Below are 19,322 nucleotides of genomic sequence, written 5' to 3' on the forward strand. Positions count from 1 at the left end.
ATAATGGTAAGGTGATACATTTTGGCAGAAGGAATAGGGAGAGGCAATATGTACTTAATAGCATGGTTCTAAAGAGTGTGTGCATGAACAGAGAGACCTGGGGTTGCATGTGCATCGATCTTTGAAGGTGCCAGGACATATTGAGAGAGTGATTAGTAAAGCATATGAGATCTTGGGCTTCATAAACAGAGGCATTGAGTACAAAAGCAGGGAAGTTATGCTGAACCTTTATAAAGCTCTGGTTAGGCCCCAGCTGGAGTATTGCATCCTGTTCTGGTCACCACACTTTAGGAAGAATGTGAGAGTGCTTGAGAGGGTGCAGAGGAGATTTACCAGCATTGTTCCAGGGATAGAGGATTTTAGTTACATGGTTAGGTTGGAAAAGCTGGGGTGGTTGTTCTTCGAGCAAAGATTGAGAGGAGATTTAATAGAGGTGTACAAGATTATCAAAGGCTTAGATAAGTTAGACAAAGAAAGACTGTTGCCATTAACTAATGGTACAAGGTCTAGGGGACACAAATTGCGGGTTTTGGGCCAGAAATGCAGGGGAATATGAGCAAGTACTTTTAGACAGGTGGTAATGACCTGGAACTCGCTGCCCACCAGGATGGTGGAAGCGGAGAGAATCAATAATTTCAAAAGGAAACTGGATAGCCACTTGAAGGCAATAAGCTTGCAGGGCTATGGGGATCAAGTGTGAGAGTGGGGCTGTCTGTATTGCTTCTTGGAGAGCTGGCATGGACTCGATGGGCTGAATGGTCTCCTTCTGTGCTGTAAATGACTGTAACTCTAAATACTTCCTTTCTCCTTTATACCTCATCTCATCTTTCTTCCACCCCCATCTCAAAACTACAATGCTTTTTGTCATGTTTTTGAGGATTTACACAAAAGTTAGAAATCCACAGTATTGTTTCCTATTGATGATTACTGCTTACGGCACTGGTTCACTGGTCATTCATTTCACTTGCTGTTTGTGGTAACTTGCTGTGTAGTAATTTGGTTTCTGTGTTTACCCACAAATAGTGAAGCACTTGGGAACTTCCTGAGGGCATGTTATTATGCAAAAAAGTTCTTTCTACTCTTGCTATATATTTCATTGTTAGAATCTATTCCTATGTCAGTGGTTTGATATTGAAATTGTTTTATAGTCACCACTGATGTCTGTGTACTAAACCCAGATAGTTTTTGTGTGTGTTAGAGCCATGAGCTTCGGTGTCACACTAAATCCATATTCTTGTTAATTTCTACATGTCTCAAAATTCAGATTCTAGCAGCTCGACAAAGGATTTATCCTGTGTGCGAAAGAACAACTTTTTGCAAATCTGCGGACCCACACAATTCAAAGAAACCAAAGCAGTTAGCACCTATATTCAGTGACATTTCCTTGCTAGAAGTGACAGGTTTCTTTTCTCCTGTACTCTGTGTAACTTGTCTGAAATTCTGTACATTTATATTGTTAGATACCCCTGACCTACCAGACCATTCCAACATCAATGGTCAACCAGGATTCTTTGGGAACTGCTACTATCATTTATGAACAAGGTATGTGATTCCATGGTAGAATTCTGTCAAGTATTTTTCAAAGTCTAAAAACAAATTGGGCTGGATTTTATCCAGCTCTTGTAGATGGGCTGTTGGGTCGGGGGCTGCAGACAAAATGGGGTGGGGTGCCTGACGTCCTGCCCCCATGCCATTTTGTCCGCAACGTGCACCATGGCAGATGGGAAGTCTGCTGGGAGGCCAATGATGCCACCTAAGTGACCCATTAAGGGCCATCTCTCACCTCCCCTGGCATTTAGCCAGTCAGAGGGGCCCATTGCTGCTTGGAGACACTGCCAGATAAGAACTGGCAACCTTGTTGCGGGCTCAGGGAGGGAGAAAGTCCCACTTCTGGGGGCAAGACATCCCCCGAGCCCTCACCAACCACATCCCCCTCCCCCTTGTTGGGGCCTGCCTGACTGGCCTGGGCGACCCTGATCCCACTTACTTTGGTCCTGGGGCCTCATCCATCTTTGCTGCTCTGGGCCTCCTGCAGTACCAGCATTGGCCACCACTCCTGGCGGCACTGCTGAGCTGCTGGCCCTCTGACATTGGCAGGTAATTACCCTGATGACTGATGGCATGGCTGCCGTTAGTGGGAGGAAGGAAGTAGCTGGTCAGGGTGGTAGGTGCATGAGACTGGAATTGAAAGAATGCAGAGTTCTTGGAGAGTTGTAGGGCTGGAGCTGGTTATAGTCATGGAGGGATTTGAATTGAGGGTGAAAATTTTAAACTCCAGGCATTAGTGGACCTGGAGCCGAGATGTGTCAACCAGCACAAGGCTGACAAGTAACTGGGTTTTGGTTGCGAATTTGAAAAAGGGGCATCGGCATTTTGGATGAGCTCAAGTTGATGGAGGCTAGCCAAGAGAGCATTTTCTTTTTTTAAAAAATTGCACATGTAGTCAGTTATTAGATGGACACGTTCAGCTATTGAGCCTTTGCTCCTCCAAATTGCTGTGGGTCTCTGATAAGATGTTGAGAAACTGAGAATTAGCCATTTTCACTTAACAGTACAAATATCTGATCTTTCTAAATCTACACGCAACTCCAGTGACCTGCTGTGGCACATGGGTTTCTGTCAGTAAATCATTGTCTGATGAATTTCTAATCTCAGTTTTCCCATCGGAAGAAGACATAATAACTGTATACGGAGTAATGAATAAGCATGTGATTTTCTGCCTGCCAGGTACAAGTGAAACTTCAGAGATTGCCGCACAAAATGCCCTGGACCTTCTGTTAAATATGAGTACGCCAAGGGAACAAGTCACAAATTCATTACAGGTGCAGAACTTTGAAATAATCCTCCAGTCTTTTCCCAAGCACGCGTGATTTGTTAAGTGTGTATTTCCCAAATTGAATTATTGAGAGGCTATGCAGTCATTCAAACAATTAATAAATGCCTTAATATATTTTCAGGAAATAAATACAAGTTTTTTTTCCATGAAACAATGAAGGGAATTGTTATTTATTTAGAATTTTATTTGGAGATGTCTCAAAACTGTAGCAGTGTCAGCACTTCAGAGCAGAGTTGTCCAAACTGTAGTTTGTGACCTAATTGCAAACTGTGAGCCTTAGCAATCTGGCTTAAAAAAGTCCAGGTAATTTAGTTCTATTTGTGCTTACATGTTTTAGCCTGCTGTTTATCCTCTTTGAATTTCATGGACCTGAAGGCTCATATTTGGCTATTTGTAGAATTGCTGCCTTAAACGTGGACAAATTAAAAATTGGAACACCAAGCTCTTTCCATATCAATAACTTAAGATATACAGAAATTAATGGAACACTGATTTTAATTCTGTATTTGACTGGCAAGCTCCACACTACCAACTAAAGTGAACCACAAAGACCAAATAAATGGTAGTTGTTGCTGCTTTACAGCGTGCTATTCAGTCCTTAACCAGGCATTATTGACAGATGAATTACAGAAAGGCTATATTAAATTTATTTAGAGAAGTTTCATTTACAAATTATTCATGTGCTTTTCACGTGAAAGTGTGTGCAGCATCAAGTACTTTGTCGAATACCTAAAATCGATGATTACTGCACACGCTCTCTTGTTGAGCTCACTTGTTCATTTTCAGTTGCTGATGCAATGAGCGTTTTTAGATATGGTAGTGTAATGTGATACTGAGTACTGTCAGGTGAGATCGTATAGATATGTTCTTCCTTGGCACTTTTCAGTTCCTTCTTTTACTTCAACCAAAGCAAGGTTTTCGTTTGATCGTTTTTTGAGATCTTGGTCTGTGATAAGGTATCCTTTATAATCGAGCTGTTCTGTTTCCCCGATTGAATTATCTGGAGACCTTGCAATGTTAAGATGGTGGTCAGTGAGAGTTAATATTTATATCAGAGTGCTTGGAATTTTATTTAAAAGTATTAAGATCACAGCGACGGCCATGCGGTTACAGAAAATTGTTGCATCTGAAGGACAGAAGCAGGTTCTGCTCATAGCTGTGTTTAGATCAGCTTCAAGAAATCAGCTTGGGTAGAACCGAAATTGAAGGTTCACTCCAATTGCTTGTAGATGTGTTCTCAGACTGCACTTCCTCTAACTCATTCTGCAGTCCCCTTTAATTTAGATTAAATTTAACCTGCAGCCCATTATTCATGGAGAATGTAGCTCTGCAGTGCTCATACCTTTCTTCTTCTGTTGGTGATAATTAACGATGGAAACAATTATTAGAAGATAGACCACATACCAGGTATCCCAAAGATAGATTTAAACACGATTTGAAACTGATGTCTGTTTCCTGGTGTGAACATTTTTCTCCGGATGGTAAATGAGACTGCGCTTTCTTCAAAATAATTCCACCAAGTTGAGAGAAGCACCTCTATATTACTGCATGGAAGCCCAGGCATAACTTGCTGTCAGCACTAAATCAGAAGAACGGCCTGACTAATACTGGACCCAAAATGTTTTACCACTGGTGAAAACAATTATTAGGCTGTTGCTCCGGGTTAAAAGTTGCAGTGCTTGAGTATAAATTATAGCAATTTTTGGTTTGTCACTTGTTTCTTGTGCCCGACTCAGGTAGCAGTACTGAAATCAGACAGTACAGTCCAAGATCAGTCCTCTCAAGAATCTCAGAACTGTGATGAGGAGCAGTTGACCATGTCACCACAGCACAAAATCGTCACACTTCATGTGGGTGAACATGGTGAGACTGTGGTCCAGGAAATGTATGAAACCACAACAATAGAAAGCTCTGGAATCCCACAGGTCACCATCAACCCTTACGCCAATAGCACAGAATATAATATTGTCACACCAGGAAGTGAGGAGATGCAACACGCCACCACAGTTTACAGGTAACCATGGAAATACAGGGCTTGCCAGAAGCCCAGTTTCTTGCAGGAATAATTGTTTTGCATCGTTGGAGCTCTATATCACTGGATTAGGTTAATGTACTCCATAAATGTCTCGGGGAAGCTTTTAAGAAAACATTTTCTTTATATAATAGTGGTAAACTTTGTTTCATGTGACACAACAATACAAATTTTCAAAGTGGATCAAGGTGCCATGTGTGTATCACATGATCAGAATATTGCATTGAGTTTCTCCTTTTACTTGGAAAAGAATGGTTTGTTGAATACTTTCACAGAGGTGCAAGTTTTGAGAGATTAGATAGTTACCTGTTCACCTGTAGATTTTGTTAAATTGCCATGTAATCTTTAAAAAGATAATCTGTGTATTGCTGGTCCATTCTTGTGCTCTCAGCTATTCAGATCAGAGGCAGCTTGTGAGTTGGTTTGTGTAAAAAGCTTTTCTGCAGCAACACTGAGTGCTGCCCAGAATTCGTCAGCTCACTTCATGTCACTAAAAAGATCTTTTAGTGCTTGTGTCTGCTACTGGTCTGCCTCTGACCAGCATAAAAGCAACAAGGAAGGACAAAGAGACAGAAGTAGTATGCATTCTCTTTACAGGATCATATGTGATCATGGAATCATAGGTTACAACATAGAAAGAGGTCATTCAGCCCATTGTGCTTGTGCCGGCTCTGTAAGAACAAATTGGCTAATTCCACTCCTCTGCCTTTTCCCTGTAGCCCTGCAATTTTTTTCTCTTCAGATAATTGTCCAATTCCCTTTTGAAAGTCATCTGCCTCCACCTCACTCTCTGGCATTATATTCCAGATCCTGACTACTTGCTACATATAAATTTTTTCCTCCTGTTGCCTTTGGTTCATTTGCGATTTACCTGAAATCATTGTCCTTTTGGTTTTGACCTTTCTGCCAATGGGAACAGTTTCTCTCTCTCTCTACTCTGCCCAGACCCCTCATGATTTTAAAACCCCTATCGAATCTCCACTCAACCTTCTCTTTAAGGAGAACAGCCCCAGCTTCTCCACCTGTCCACAGAACAGAAGTCCCTCATCCCTGGAACCATTCTTGCAAATCTTTCTTGCATCCTCTCTAATGCCTTCACATCCTTCCTAAAATGTGATGCTGAGAATTGGACACAATACTCCAGTTGGTGCTAAACCAGTTGTTCGGGCCACATGGTGTTATTAGAACATTACAGCGCAGTACAGGCCCTTCGGCCCTCGATGTTGCGCCGACCTGTGAAACCATCTGACCTACACTGTTCCATTTTCATCCATATGTCTATCCAATGACCACTTAAATGCCCTTAAAGTTGGCGTGTCTACTACTGTTGCAGGCAGGGCGTTCCACGCCCCTACTACTCTCTGAGTAAAGAAACTACCTCTAACATCTGTCCTATATCTATCACCCCTCAACTTAAAGCTATGTCCCCTCGTGTTTGCCATCACCATCCGAGGAAAAAGACTCTCACTGTCCACCCTATCTAACCCTCTGATTATCTTATATGTCTGTATTAAGTCACCTCTCCTCCTCCTTCTCTCCAACGAAAACAACCTCAAGTCCCTCAGCCTTTCCTCGTAAGACCTTCCCTCCATACCAGGCAACATCCTAGTAAATCTCCTCTGCACCCTTTCCAAAGCTTCCACATCCTTCCTATAATGCGGTGACCAGAACTGCATGCAATACTCCAGGTGCGGCCTCACCAGAGTTTTGTACAGCTGCAGCGTGACCTCGTGGCTCTGAAACTCGATCCCCCTACTAATAAAAGCTAACACACCATATGCCTTCTTAACAGCCCTATTAACCTGGGTAGCAACTTTCAGGGATTTATGTAGCTGGACACCAAGATCTCTCTGTTCATCTACACTACCAAGAATCTTCCCATTAGCCCAGTACTCTGCATTCCTGTTACTCCTTCCAAAGTGAATCACCTCACACTTTTCCGCATTAAACTCCATTTTCCATCTCTCAGCCCAGCTCTGCAGCCTATCTATGTCCCTCTGTACCCTACAACATCCTTCGGCACTATCCACAACTCCACCGACCTTCGTGTCATCCGCAAATTTACTAACCCACCCTTCTACACCCTCATCCAGGTCATTTATAAAAATGACAAACAGCAGTGGCCCCAAAACAGATCCTTGCGGTACACCACTCGTAACTAAACTCCAGGATGAACATTTGCCATCAACCACCACCCTCTGTCTTCTTTCAGCTAGCCAATTTCTGATCCAAAGCTCTAAATCACCTTCAACCCCATACTTCCGTATTTTCTGCAATAGTCTACCATGGTGAACCTTATCAAACGCCTTACTGAAATCCATATACACCACATCCACTGCTTTACCCTCATCAACCTGTTTGGTCACCTTCTCGAAAAACTCAATAAGGTTTGTGAGGCACGACCTACCCTTCACAAAACCGTGCTGACTATCGCTAATGAACTTATTCTTTTCAAGATGATTATAAATCCTATCTCTCATAACCTTTTCCAACATTTTACCCACAACCGAAGTAATGCTCACAGGTCTATAATTACCAGGGCTGTCTCTACTCCCCTTCTTGAACAAGGGGACAACATTTGCTATCCTCCAGTCTTCCGGCACTATTCCTGTCGACAATGACGACATAAAGATCAAGGACAAAGGCTCTGCAATCTCCTCCCTGGCTTCCCAGAAAATCCTAGGATAAATCCCATCTGGCCCAGGGGACTTATCTATTTTCACACTTTCCAAAATTGCTAACACCTCCTCCTTGTGAACCTCAATCCCATCTAGCCTAGTAGTCTGAATCTCAGTATTCTCCTCGACAACATTTTCTTTCTTTCCTGTAAATACTGACGAAAAATATTCATTTAACGATTCCCCTACCTCCTCTGATTCCACACACAACTTCCCACTACTATCCTTGATTGGCCCTAATCTAACTCTAGTCATTCTTTTATTCCTGATATACCTATAGAAAGCCTTAGGGTTTTCCTTGATCCTATCCGCCAATTACTTCTCGTGTCCTCTCCTTGCTCTTCTTCGCTCTCCCTTTAGATCCTTCCTGGCTAGCTTGTAACTCTCAAGCGCCCTAACTGAGCCTTCATGTCTCATCCTAACATAAGCCGCCTTCTTCCTCTTGACAAGCGTTTCAACTTCTTTAGTAAACCACGGCTCCCTCGCTCAACAACTTCCTCCCTGCCTGACAGGTACATACTTATCAAGGACACGCAGTAGCTGCTCCTTGAATAAGCTCCACATTTTGATTGTGCCCATCCCCTGCAGTTTCCTTCCCCATCCCACGCATCCTAAATCTTGCCTAATCGCATCATAATTTCCTTTCCCCCAGCTATAATTCTTGCCCTGCGGTATATACCTGTCCCTGCCCATCGCTAAGGTAAACCTAACCGAATTGTGATCACTATCACCAAAGTGCTCACCTACATCTAAATCTAACACCTGGCCGGGTTCATTACCCAGTACCAAATCCAATGTGGCATCGCCCCTGGTTGGCCTGTCTACATACTGTGTCAGAAAACCCTCCTGCACATGCTGGACAAAAACTGACCCATCTAAAGTACTCGAACTATCGTATTTCCAGTCAATATTTGGAAAATTAAAGTCCCCCATAACAACTACTCTGTTACTCTCGCTCCTGTCGAGAATCATCTTCGCTATCCTTTCCTCTACATCTCTGGAACTATTCGGAGGTCTATAGAAAACTCCCAACAGGGTGACCTCTCCTCTCCTGTTTCTAACCTCGGCCCATACAACCTCAGTAGACGAGTCCTCAAACGTCCTTTCTGCCGCTGTAATACTCTCCTTGATTAACAATGCCACACCCCACCCCTCTTTTACCATCTTCTCTGTTCTTACTGAAACATCTAAATCCCGGAACCTGCAACATCCATTCCTGCCCCTGCTCTACCCATGTCTCCGAAATGGCCACAACATCGAGATCCCAGGTTATGTGGGTGGTTCCCACTGTTCAGCTCCCTACCTGACCGCAGCAAGTGTTTTGTTATTGGGGTTTAAACCCTTTTTATTTTATTTTATGAATAAACAAACAGTGACAGGTTTTGTTGTAGGTTTAAAAGAACGGAAAATCAATTGTTTATGTGACTTATCCCGAAATTGTTGCAACGATGTCCATTCACGCATGCGGAGGTCCATGCACACGCGCGCACACACACACACACGCACGCACATACATTCACAGACACATGAGAAAGATAGAGAGGGAAAAAAAGAAAGTGATTTCGTGAGGGGCAGAGGTCACGATAAACCTGTTGAATTCTCTTGGAAATCATGTTCTCGATGGGTGCAGGCCTGAGATTGTAGATTTCTCTCTTGATTGAAAGTTCAATCGAAGATGGTGGATCACTTCTAGTTCACTGCTGTCTCATGTAGATGTAGGATTCTACAGCAGGGCACGTACCTTCTGGCTTGCTGGAACACAAGCTGCTAGATGTTGCTTCTCTCTCTTTCTCTCTGGCACTCTCTCTTTAGGCTGTCTTTTTTTTTAAAGGTAAAACTGTGTTACTTCTCCCCTCCTGGTCAGAGACGTTCTGATCGCTTCCCTACAGTGATCGCACAATAGCCCAGGACATGGCTGCTTCACACCTTCGTTGTTTTAGAAGAAGCCATTCAATTCTGAAATATTTTAGGATGGGGTGCAATTGACTTTGATCAACTTTGCAGATTTGACCTTTGTCTTTTTCAGACAATTTGAATGCACAAAAGCCAATCCCTTTTTCTTCAATGGCCATTTTGGACCATTGTTACCTTTAAAATAAAGGTTCATTTTCCAAAGACAAAGTCAGTTTTTCATAACTCTTCAGAGTTGGTCCATCCATAATTTGTATCATTACACCTCTGGTGTATGTGAAACCTTCCCAAAAGGGGAAAAAATGAAATTGCTTGGATTTCATTTTCATGTTTGGTTTTTTGGATTTAGAAAGAAGGGGAAAAAACAGTACGACAGTTTAGGGTCACCACTGTACACATTAATTTCAATCACTCCTCCATCTCTTCAGAGTTAGTCCATAATTTGGAACGTCACACCTTGGTGTGTGTGACATGACAGTGTTTTATAAAGGTTCACCATAACTCTCTCGCTTTTGTACTCTATGCCTATATTTATAAAGCTCAGGATCCCATATGCCTTTTAAATTGCTTTTTTAACCTGCCCTCCACCTTCAGTGATTTGTGCACATATACCCCCAGGTCCCTCTGCTCCTGCATCCCCCTTTAGAATTCCACCTTTTTTTTTGTATTCTTTCATGGGATGTGGGTGTCGCTGGCAAGGCCAGCTTTTGTTGCCCATCCTTAATTGCCCTTGAGAAGCTGGTGGTGAGCTGCCCTCTTGAACTGCAGCAGTCCATCTGGTACACCCACACTGCTGTTAGGGAGGGAGTTCCAGGATTTTGATCCAATGACACTGAAGGAGCGGCGAATACATTTCCAAGTCAGGATGGCGTGTGACTTGGAAGGGACCTTGCAGGTGGCAGTGTTCCCATGCGTCTGCTCTCCTTATCCTTCTAGTTGGATGTGGTCATGAGTTTGGAAGGTGTTGTCAAAGGAGGTGTGGTGAGTTGCTGCAGTGCATCTTGTTTATGGTGCACACTGTTGCCACTGTGCATTGGTGGTGGAGGGAGTGAATGTTTAAGGTGGTGAATGGGATGCTGATCAAGTGAGCTGCTTTGTCCTGGATGGTGTCGAGTTTCCTGAGTGGTGTTGGAGCCGCACTCATCTAGGCAAGTCCTGACTTGTGCCTTGTAGATAGTGGACAGGCTTTGGGGAGTTGGGTGATGGGTTACTTGCTGCAGAATTCTCAGTTTCTGACTTGCTCTTGTGGCCACAATATTTATGTGGCTGCTTCAGTTCAGTTTCTGGTCAGTGGTAACCCCAAGGATGTTGGTAGTGGGGAATGCAGTGATGATAATGCCATTGAGTGGAGATTGTTACATGCTCTCTTGTTGGAGATGGTCATTGCCCAGCACTTGTGTGGCGTGAATGTTACTTGCCATTTAACGGCCCAAGATTGAATGTTGTTCAGGTCTTGCTGCATGCGGGTACAGGCTGCTTCAGTATCTGAGGAGTTGCACATGGTACTGAACATTGTACAATCATTTGTGAATATCCCCACTTCTGACCTTATGATGAAGCAGCTGAAGATGGTTGGACCTAGGACAGTACCCTGACGAACTCCTACAGCAATGTCCTGAGGCTGAAATAATTGGCCTCCAGCTATCTTCCTTTGTGCTAGGTATGACTCCAACCAGTGGAGAGTTTTCCCCTTGATTCCAATAGACTTCAATTTGGTTAGGGCCCATTGGTGCTGCACTCAGTCTGATGCTGCCTTGATATCCAGGGCAGTCACTCTCACATCATACTTATTGAGTTCAGCTCTTTTGTCCATGTTTGGACCAAGGCTGCACAGGTTAGGAATGAGTGGCCCGAGTGGAAACCAAACTGAGCATTGGTGAGCAGGTTATTGCTGAGTAAGTAGCACTTGATGGCACTGTCGACGACACCTTCCATCACTTTGCTGATGTTCGAGAGTAGACTGATGGGGCCCTAACTGGCTGATTTGGATTGGTCCTGCTTCTTGTAGATAGGCCGTGGACGGCCTTCTTGCCCTGCTGCCAATTGAGGCCCTTAAATGGGCAATTAATGCCCAATAAAGGGCCTCATCCCACCTCCGCTGGTATTAGCCCAGTGGTGAGCAAGCCTGTTGTCGCACAGGGAGCACGCCAAGCAAAACTGTGTGGGTTGCCTGCTGGCTCCGGGGTTGGTGCAGTGGGGCGGGGAGGGGTGTCCCACATTAGTGCCTGATCAAGGGACTTGGCATCTGGAAGGGGGGAGCCTGCTGAGAGCCACCCCTCTGCCCTTGTTGCAGACTTGCCTCTACATTCCCATCCCATGGGCCCCCACCCCATGAAATCCCTCCAGCCCTGACTCATCTGTGGCTGAGGTCCCTCAGCAATCCACAGCTACCGGTGAGTCCAGTACCAGCAGCAGCCGCCACCTTAAAGGCCTGCTCGGGTCTGCAAATGAAACCCAACCCGAGCCCAACAGAACCACATCCGACTGGCCCATGCCCGACCTGACCCGACCCGACCCGACCATCAGTTAACCTAGCTTCCCGTTTTTCACTTTGTTGCTTATCTGCACAAGCTTAAAAAAAACTGTGACTAAACATCCTTTCAAGTCCAAAAAGTACATTAACATTGGAGCCACGTACTGGAGGTGGTGATAGAGTGTGTTCGATCCAGCCTGACCCGGAAGAGTGACCCGACCCTATCCCAACGTCCAGGTCGGGTCGGGTCACTTTTCCGGGTCTGGCATTCGGGCTCTGGTCGGGCCAGATCGAACACACACTATCATCACCTCCGGTACGTGGCTCCAATGTTAATGCACTTTTTGGACTTGAAAGGTTGTTTAGTTACAGTTACGTCGGGTTCGGGTAGGGTAGCCATGCTGTACACCACCTCCATGATGGTGCTGCTCAGTAAAAGAGCTGCTGACATCTGATTGATTGACAGCTCTCACAAGTGAGACTTCTGTCACCGGGGTCCCTGATCCCACTTAAGTGCCTAATTGGCACGTGATGCGGTGGGCCATCCCGAGAGGTGGTGACGGGCTTTGGCTGACGCCCCCGTCGCCCGGATAAAATCCCGGCCAATGAGCGGAGTGCCTACTGGGGATCCTACAGTGAAATCTTTTATTAAAAAAAGTTATAAACCAAACAATAAATGGTTGTTGAATCTGCCAGTTCTTGTCTTTCACGCTTCAGTACTGTGCTTCACTCCTGTACTGGATACAACTTCAAATGTAATGTACAAAATCTCAACCATTGCCCTGAATACAATAGCGTTGGCAAGATTCTGTGGTGCATCTCCTGCAGGCATCAATGTAAATCTGTTTTACTGCTTGAGTTTACTTTGTCTTCCCTTCTCAGTGGCTCAGATGGCAGTGAGGATGTGGCTCATACTGTGGTAGTCAGTGGTGACGAGTTAAAACAGCACCATGGTCATTTCATCATGACAACAAACATGCAGGGGAACCAGTTTCAACAGATTGAGGTATGTGGTCCAGCACTCTCCATTGATTTTCTCTGCACTGTCTTAATCAAAGTCTGACTCACCAGGGAATGGTAGTGTATTCATTATGCAGGGATGAGAAATTTCCATCAAAGGGCAGATTTCCAACATTGGGGTTTCGGAAATCCACCATTGGCTTTTTCCTTTCCATCCTTGACCAAAAGACCGGCTTTAAACGAGCAGTGTCTCCTGACAACGCAGAGCATGCGCGGAGCAATCGCCGACATCATCAGTGTGTCCAAACGCGGAAGGCGTGCCATTATGAATCCTCGCATGCTGACATCACCACCTAATGATGCTCGCCCACTTTGCGTGGTGAGAACAAGCAGCCAACTGGGGTGTGTTGGGGGGGGCGGGGTGGCGGGGGTGCGAGTGGCCTGGAAGCTGCGCTGCATACATTTCTGGTCCAAACTGCAACTCCTCTCCCCAGTTAGGCTGCATTATTGAACAAATTAATTGCTCACAATGACATTATTAGAAAATCAAAAAAAAATTATGTACAATTAGCTTAACTGAATTTATTCTTTGTCATTAGCCTCCTCCTGTCTAAATATGTGCAGCCCTCAATGAGCTGCAATGTATATTGGATGCTATTATACTACCTTTTAGTTTGAGACCTGGCAGCTATATTGGGCAAAGTTGTTAAGAGCACCAGCTTCTTCATTTTATTAAAAGTCTAATAGCACATTATAGAAATAGATTGGGATATTACAGATCATTAACAGTGCTATAATTACATGATTCCTTGTCAAAAAAGTTTTCAGATTTTTTTTTTGTCTTCAGCCACTAGCTTTCTGACCTTTTAGGTCTTTTGCCACTCTCACCCCTGGTTATATCCATTGTCTCTCGAGATAAGGAGGCCCAAAAGAACCCCTGGTTATGTTACTGGACTACTAATCCAGCGAGTTTGAATCCCCTGTGCCAGTTTTGAGAATGTGAATTTAGTTTTATTTAAAAAATCTGGAATAAAAAGCTGCTATCAGTTTAAAAATAACCTTTGAAGCTGTTGAATTGTCATTAAAAATCCAATTTGTTGTCTCATGTCCTTTTATGGAAGGAAATCTACTGTCCTTACTCAGTCTGGCTGCCAAGGTGCTTGACTCTTAACAGCCCTTTGAAATGTTGTAGCAAGCCATTTAGTTGTGTCAAACCTCTACACAGAATGCAGTAGTTCAAAAATAATGCCAACTACCATCTTTTCAGCCACTGCCACATCCCAAGAATGAATTTTTTTTAAATGTTACACTTATAGTTATCCACCCTACCAACCAGCTTTAATGTCATTCCTGTAGTTGAAGGCACTGGATAGCGAAGGAACATTATCAAGAGTTCTCTATCTGGGAAGTATTATATTTGATTCTAATTTACTTAGTCAATGTATAGCTTGAGCCCATAGCTGCTGTCAGATTTTGGGCTAGGCACAGAATGCTTAAGCAGTAGGTAAGAAGACCTACCTATATGGTAAAATTTTCTTTTACCTCGACCACTTGTATTTTATACATTGAACAAATAAATCTTGTATCTATCATATTCATTGTATCTCAGTCTTTCACTTGAAAGTATCATGCAAAAGGATGTCATATTTGCACCTAATTAACCCAAATAGCATATTCATGAAACAACGACAAAACACAACCGAGTAATGATAAAACAAATAGTACAGAGCAAGAAAGTAGTCTTTTACTGCTGGATTTACAGGTAACCTGCCAGTCTAGAGGCAAACTTCCCTCAGCAACAGAAATTGGCTTCTAATTTACCTCAAAATGGATATTTAGAAGGCTGTGTCTTTGCCCCAACGGGAGTGCATTTTGTGCATCTGAAAGGGATAGAACAGAGTCAAAATGGCTCCATGCTCATAACAGCCATCTTTTGTCAAGGCAGTCGTTTTTGCCTATTAGAAAGGGGCTAACGAGATATAAGCACTCCTCCATATTGTATAATGCATTGTGAGTTACATGTTATAACATGCTGCCAGTGTAAGACAACATATTCTTTAACTTACCATGAGCAGCTCCATTGGAGATCCACTACTATCCTTAATACTTTGTAGCACCAAAGGATAAATTATTCCATTGCTATGAAAAGAGTATTTGTTCAAAGGATTCAAAACCATCATAATGAGTCAAAGCACAAAATTAACAGCACAGTGCGTTTTATGCCTGATGCACTGTAGGCAACTACCATGCCAAGCATTGTCATCCATAGGCTCTGGCACCTTGCAATGGTGCTCCAATGTGCTGTGCAGCCCAAAGGCTTTCAATTTGAAAGAAAGCTCATGTTAGTTGCAAAACTGGATCAGGTTAAACCATCCTTGAATGTCACTTCATCCCACTTGCCCTACACCTGCCAACTAGCAATAAAGGTTTAAGCAGGTCATTGAATTGAAACACTGATTTTTTTTTACCACCCTGTAGTTTGAATTGAAGTCACAGGTAATATCATCAAGCTCCGATTCACTTGTCCAATGAGGAGTACTTCTGGTGGCTGAACTCCCGGCTGTAAGTGATGATGGTCATGGGCAAGTAGCTTATCATTTGGGGGACATATGAAGATAACTAAATCAATGGGAGGTAAACCTGAAGGGAGTATTTTTTGTACACCATATTTAGAAAAATATTTCTTTGACTTGCTATTCAAAACATCAAATTTTTTGCCATGGCAGATATCTACTACATCACGACGTCGTGTTCTGGTGGTTTAGTATTGTAGAGAAGATGCTTGTATCTTGAGAGTGCCTTCATTCATTGCATTGAGGGCCAGTGACTTCTGATCAGCCTGGGAGGTGATCCAGAACCACCCAACCCTGGGTTCCTTCCTCCTTCAAAAGGGGAAAGTTCTAACTTCTACATTTTTTTTTCTAATTTCCCAGTTTGCTGGTGACATCACATCCCCGCCAGTTGATTCAAGCCTGCAGTCATCAATGAAGAAGTTTTCCTGTAAAATATGTACTGCATCATTCCATGGCCGAGCAGAGATGGAGAGTCACAAAAGAGCACATGCAGGGGAGCAGGGCTTCAAGTGTCTTGATTGTAACTTTGCAGCCAACACGTGGCCGGAAGTCCGAGTAAGTATTCCTGTCCAATTCCTTATCTCCAGACCAATTTCAGTGGCTCAGCACTTGGATCTTGAGTCCATTTATTAGCCAGCTGAAAACTGAAGGACGAGTCAGCACTTTTGCCGTTTTTACTTATTACCTGATTTAGAAGTTCCTCAGATTTTCACTAATTCAGAATTTGGTCCCTTTCAGTATTACACAAGCTAGTAATTGTACCTCAGCATGCTTGACATGCCCATAGCTGTAAACTTTGTACCTTTAATTAGTTAGGCAGACTTTGTCAGAGGCAGAGGGGTTGCACCTTACACTGTTGCACCAATGCACTGTGGCATGGAATGCTAAGATATAGGACATGGGTCCTATGTTTTTCACTCTCGTTTGTCTCCTCCCTGCCCTCCCCAACCAGCACACACATTTTCTGATCTTGGATATGCTGACCAGGGCTCACCAAAAGTACTGTGCATGTTCTTGGGTAACTTGCTTGGGATGTGTTTCTATAACAGTGTAAACTGATTTTAGTCTGATTGTGTTCCTTAGTAATCTAAGAATCTGTCTTGCCTTCAGAATCATATGCTACAGCATTCTAACCTGAGACCTCACAAATGTAACCAGTGTAGTTTCGCATCCAAGAACAAAAAGGATCTTCGGCGGCATCTGCTGACACACACAAATGAGAAGCCTTTTTCCTGCGATATTTGTGGGCAGAGGTAAATCTTTCATCCACTAGGCTTCAGCCAACTGCCAAAGATTTAATTCTACTAATGCTAAGACCTTCCAACCTGCCCTCCCTCTTCTGCCTCCCAACTTTTAGTGACCAGGAAGTTAAAATCCATGAATAGGTGTCTGTCTCACACTACACCTCATTTACAATACTTGCTACAGATCTTAGTCTAGACTCCAGCGAAGGCTATTCATAGTAAGCAGCTTTTATTTTATTGTGCATTTTGCTCAGCTCCATGTATAAAATGGCAGAATTTTTTTAAAATTTGTTCATGGGATGTATTATTTTCTAGGCCAGCATTTGTTGCCTATCCCTAACTGTCCTTGAGAAGGTGGCGATGAGCTGCATTCTTGACCCACTGCCATCCAAGTGATGATGAGCTTGGACAAACCTGGAACTTGATTTTATCAAGAGGCACATGTAGAGTTACTTGGATCTCTATAACCCTGAGATGAGTTATGAGCAAACCAATGTACAGAGGCCTAAATCACAGGGGTAATACAGAGTGGTGTGGCTAAGATGGGTTAAAAACAGAGGTTGATTTATTTGTGTACTGGACTAAGGCATATTTGGAATATGTAGCACATTTATTCATTGTACATAAAACTGCATGGCTGTTACAATCTGGAAACAGTTTGCATATTTCTGCTTATTCTCTTCACACATAGTAGTTCTAATCCCTGTGCCTGCTTTTTTTCATTCTTTCATGGGATGTGGGTGTCGCAGGCTAGGTCACCATTTATTGCCCATCCCTAATTGCTCTTGAGAAGGTGGTGGTTAGCCGCCTTCTTGAACCGCAGCAGTCCATGTGGTGTACATCCACCCACAGTATTGTTAGGAAGGGAGTTCCAGGATTTTGACCCAGTGACAGTGAAGGAATGGCGATTATAGTTCCAAGTCAGGATGGTGTGTGCCTTGGAGGGAAACTTGCAGGTGGTGGTGTTCCCATGCATCTGCTGCCCTTGGCCTTCCTTCTGTTTTCATATCCCTTTATTTCCCTTTCCATTAACTACCTTTCTAAATTATTGATCAATAGTGACACATTCCTGGTTCAATCACTATTTCTGGTAGTGCATTCATTACCCTTTTTTTAAAAAAAGGTTTCTCCTGCTCATGAGAAGAATAAACACTGGCATAGACCAGTTGGGCTGAATGGCCTGTTTCTGTGCTGTAAACTTTCTCTATTCTTATCTCCCTGTTACCTAGTTCTAGACCTTCAATCACTGGAAAGACTGTCTTAATATATTCTGTCTGATCCCTTCATAATTTTAAACATTGCCATGGCCACACAGTGAGGTTTGGGTGGTTCCCACTGTTCAACTCGCACCTGACCACAGCAAGTATGTTTTGTTCATAGGGTTTAACCCCTATGTGTTTTATTTGTCAAGCCAACAAACAGCCACAGGTTTTCTTGTAGGATTAAAACAGAAAATCAATTGTTTATTGATCAATATGTCTTATCCCGATATTGTTGCAACTGCATCCACTCGTGCATTCGCTCATGCGGACGCACGCACGCACAAACACACATAAGAAGAGATAGATACAGGGGAAGAATGGGGTAAGCAATTGTAAGTGGGGGGGCAGGTTTCGGGAGGATTCCCGGTAAGCTGGTTGAATTCTTTTGGAAGTCAAGTTCTCGGTTGCAGGCCTGAGGTGTTTGTAGATTTCTTTCTTGGTTGAAAGTTCAGTTGAAGACAGTGGATCACTTACAATTCACTGCTGTATAAGTGTAGATGTAGAATTCTACAGCAGGGCATGTGCCTTCTGGTTTGTTGGAAACAAGCTTCTGGATGCTGCTTTCTGGGTGTCTCCCCCTCTAGGCTGTTTTTTAAGGTAAATCTGGGTTGTATCTCATCTCTGGGTAGGAGACGCTTTGATTTCTTACCCCATGGTGATCACACAATGGCCTAGGATGTGGCTACTTCATACCTTCTTTGTTTCAGAAGAACCCATTCAATTCTGGAATATTTTAGGATGAGCATAGGGTGGGTGCAATTGCCACTTCTTGGCTTTTCCTTTGTCCCTATCAGACAGTTGGAATATACAAAGGCCAAGTTCTTTTCCTTCAGTGGCCATTTTTGAGCATTGTTCACTTTTTAAATGAAATGTCGTCCATTTAAAAAAAAAGTCAGTTTTTAAAACTTCAGATTTTGTCCATAACTTTTGTAGTAACGCACTTCTTGTGTGCATGACAATGCCTATCAAATCACCCTTTGATCTCCATGTGTTCTAATGAAAACAGACCAATTTTTCATGCTTTTCTTCGTATTAGTATTTCTTCATACTAGGCAGCATCCTAGTAAATCTATGCTATGTACTTTCATTGCTTCAACAACCATCCTACAATGTGGAGCCCCAACTACACACAGTACTCTAACTGTGGTCTTACTAAAGTTTTATGCATATTAATTGTAACTTTACATTCTATATATCTTGCCATAAAACCCAGTATTACGTTAGCTTTTTATGGCCTTATCCATTTCAGATGCTGCTTTTTATGTCTCACGAATCTGAACCCTCCAAATCCCGCTGCTCTTCCACATCACCCAACTTCTTCCCTGTTCAAAGTGTGATTTTATTTTTTAAATT

At 43.2% G+C, this 19,322-nt stretch overlaps 1 protein-coding gene across 1 annotated transcript in view; it reads left to right on the plus strand.

Moving 5' to 3' along the window:
- The window catches only part of LOC137378261 (zinc finger protein 335-like), a 158,847-nt gene that overhangs the window by 101,963 nt on the left and 37,562 nt on the right, over window positions 1-19,322 (plus strand). Inside the window, exons 30-35 of the mRNA XM_068048502.1 lie at window positions 1,461-1,542; window positions 2,728-2,822; window positions 4,573-4,850; window positions 12,813-12,936; window positions 15,824-16,018; window positions 16,574-16,716. Coding sequence (XP_067904603.1) covers window positions 1,461-1,542; window positions 2,728-2,822; window positions 4,573-4,850; window positions 12,813-12,936; window positions 15,824-16,018; window positions 16,574-16,716 — 917 coding nt within the window. The remainder of the gene's footprint in view (window positions 1-1,460; window positions 1,543-2,727; window positions 2,823-4,572; window positions 4,851-12,812; window positions 12,937-15,823; window positions 16,019-16,573; window positions 16,717-19,322) is intronic.

Source organism: Heterodontus francisci, chromosome 16, assembly GCF_036365525.1.
Source record: "Heterodontus francisci isolate sHetFra1 chromosome 16, sHetFra1.hap1, whole genome shotgun sequence".
NCBI classification, from domain to species: domain Eukaryota; kingdom Metazoa; phylum Chordata; class Chondrichthyes; order Heterodontiformes; family Heterodontidae; genus Heterodontus; species Heterodontus francisci.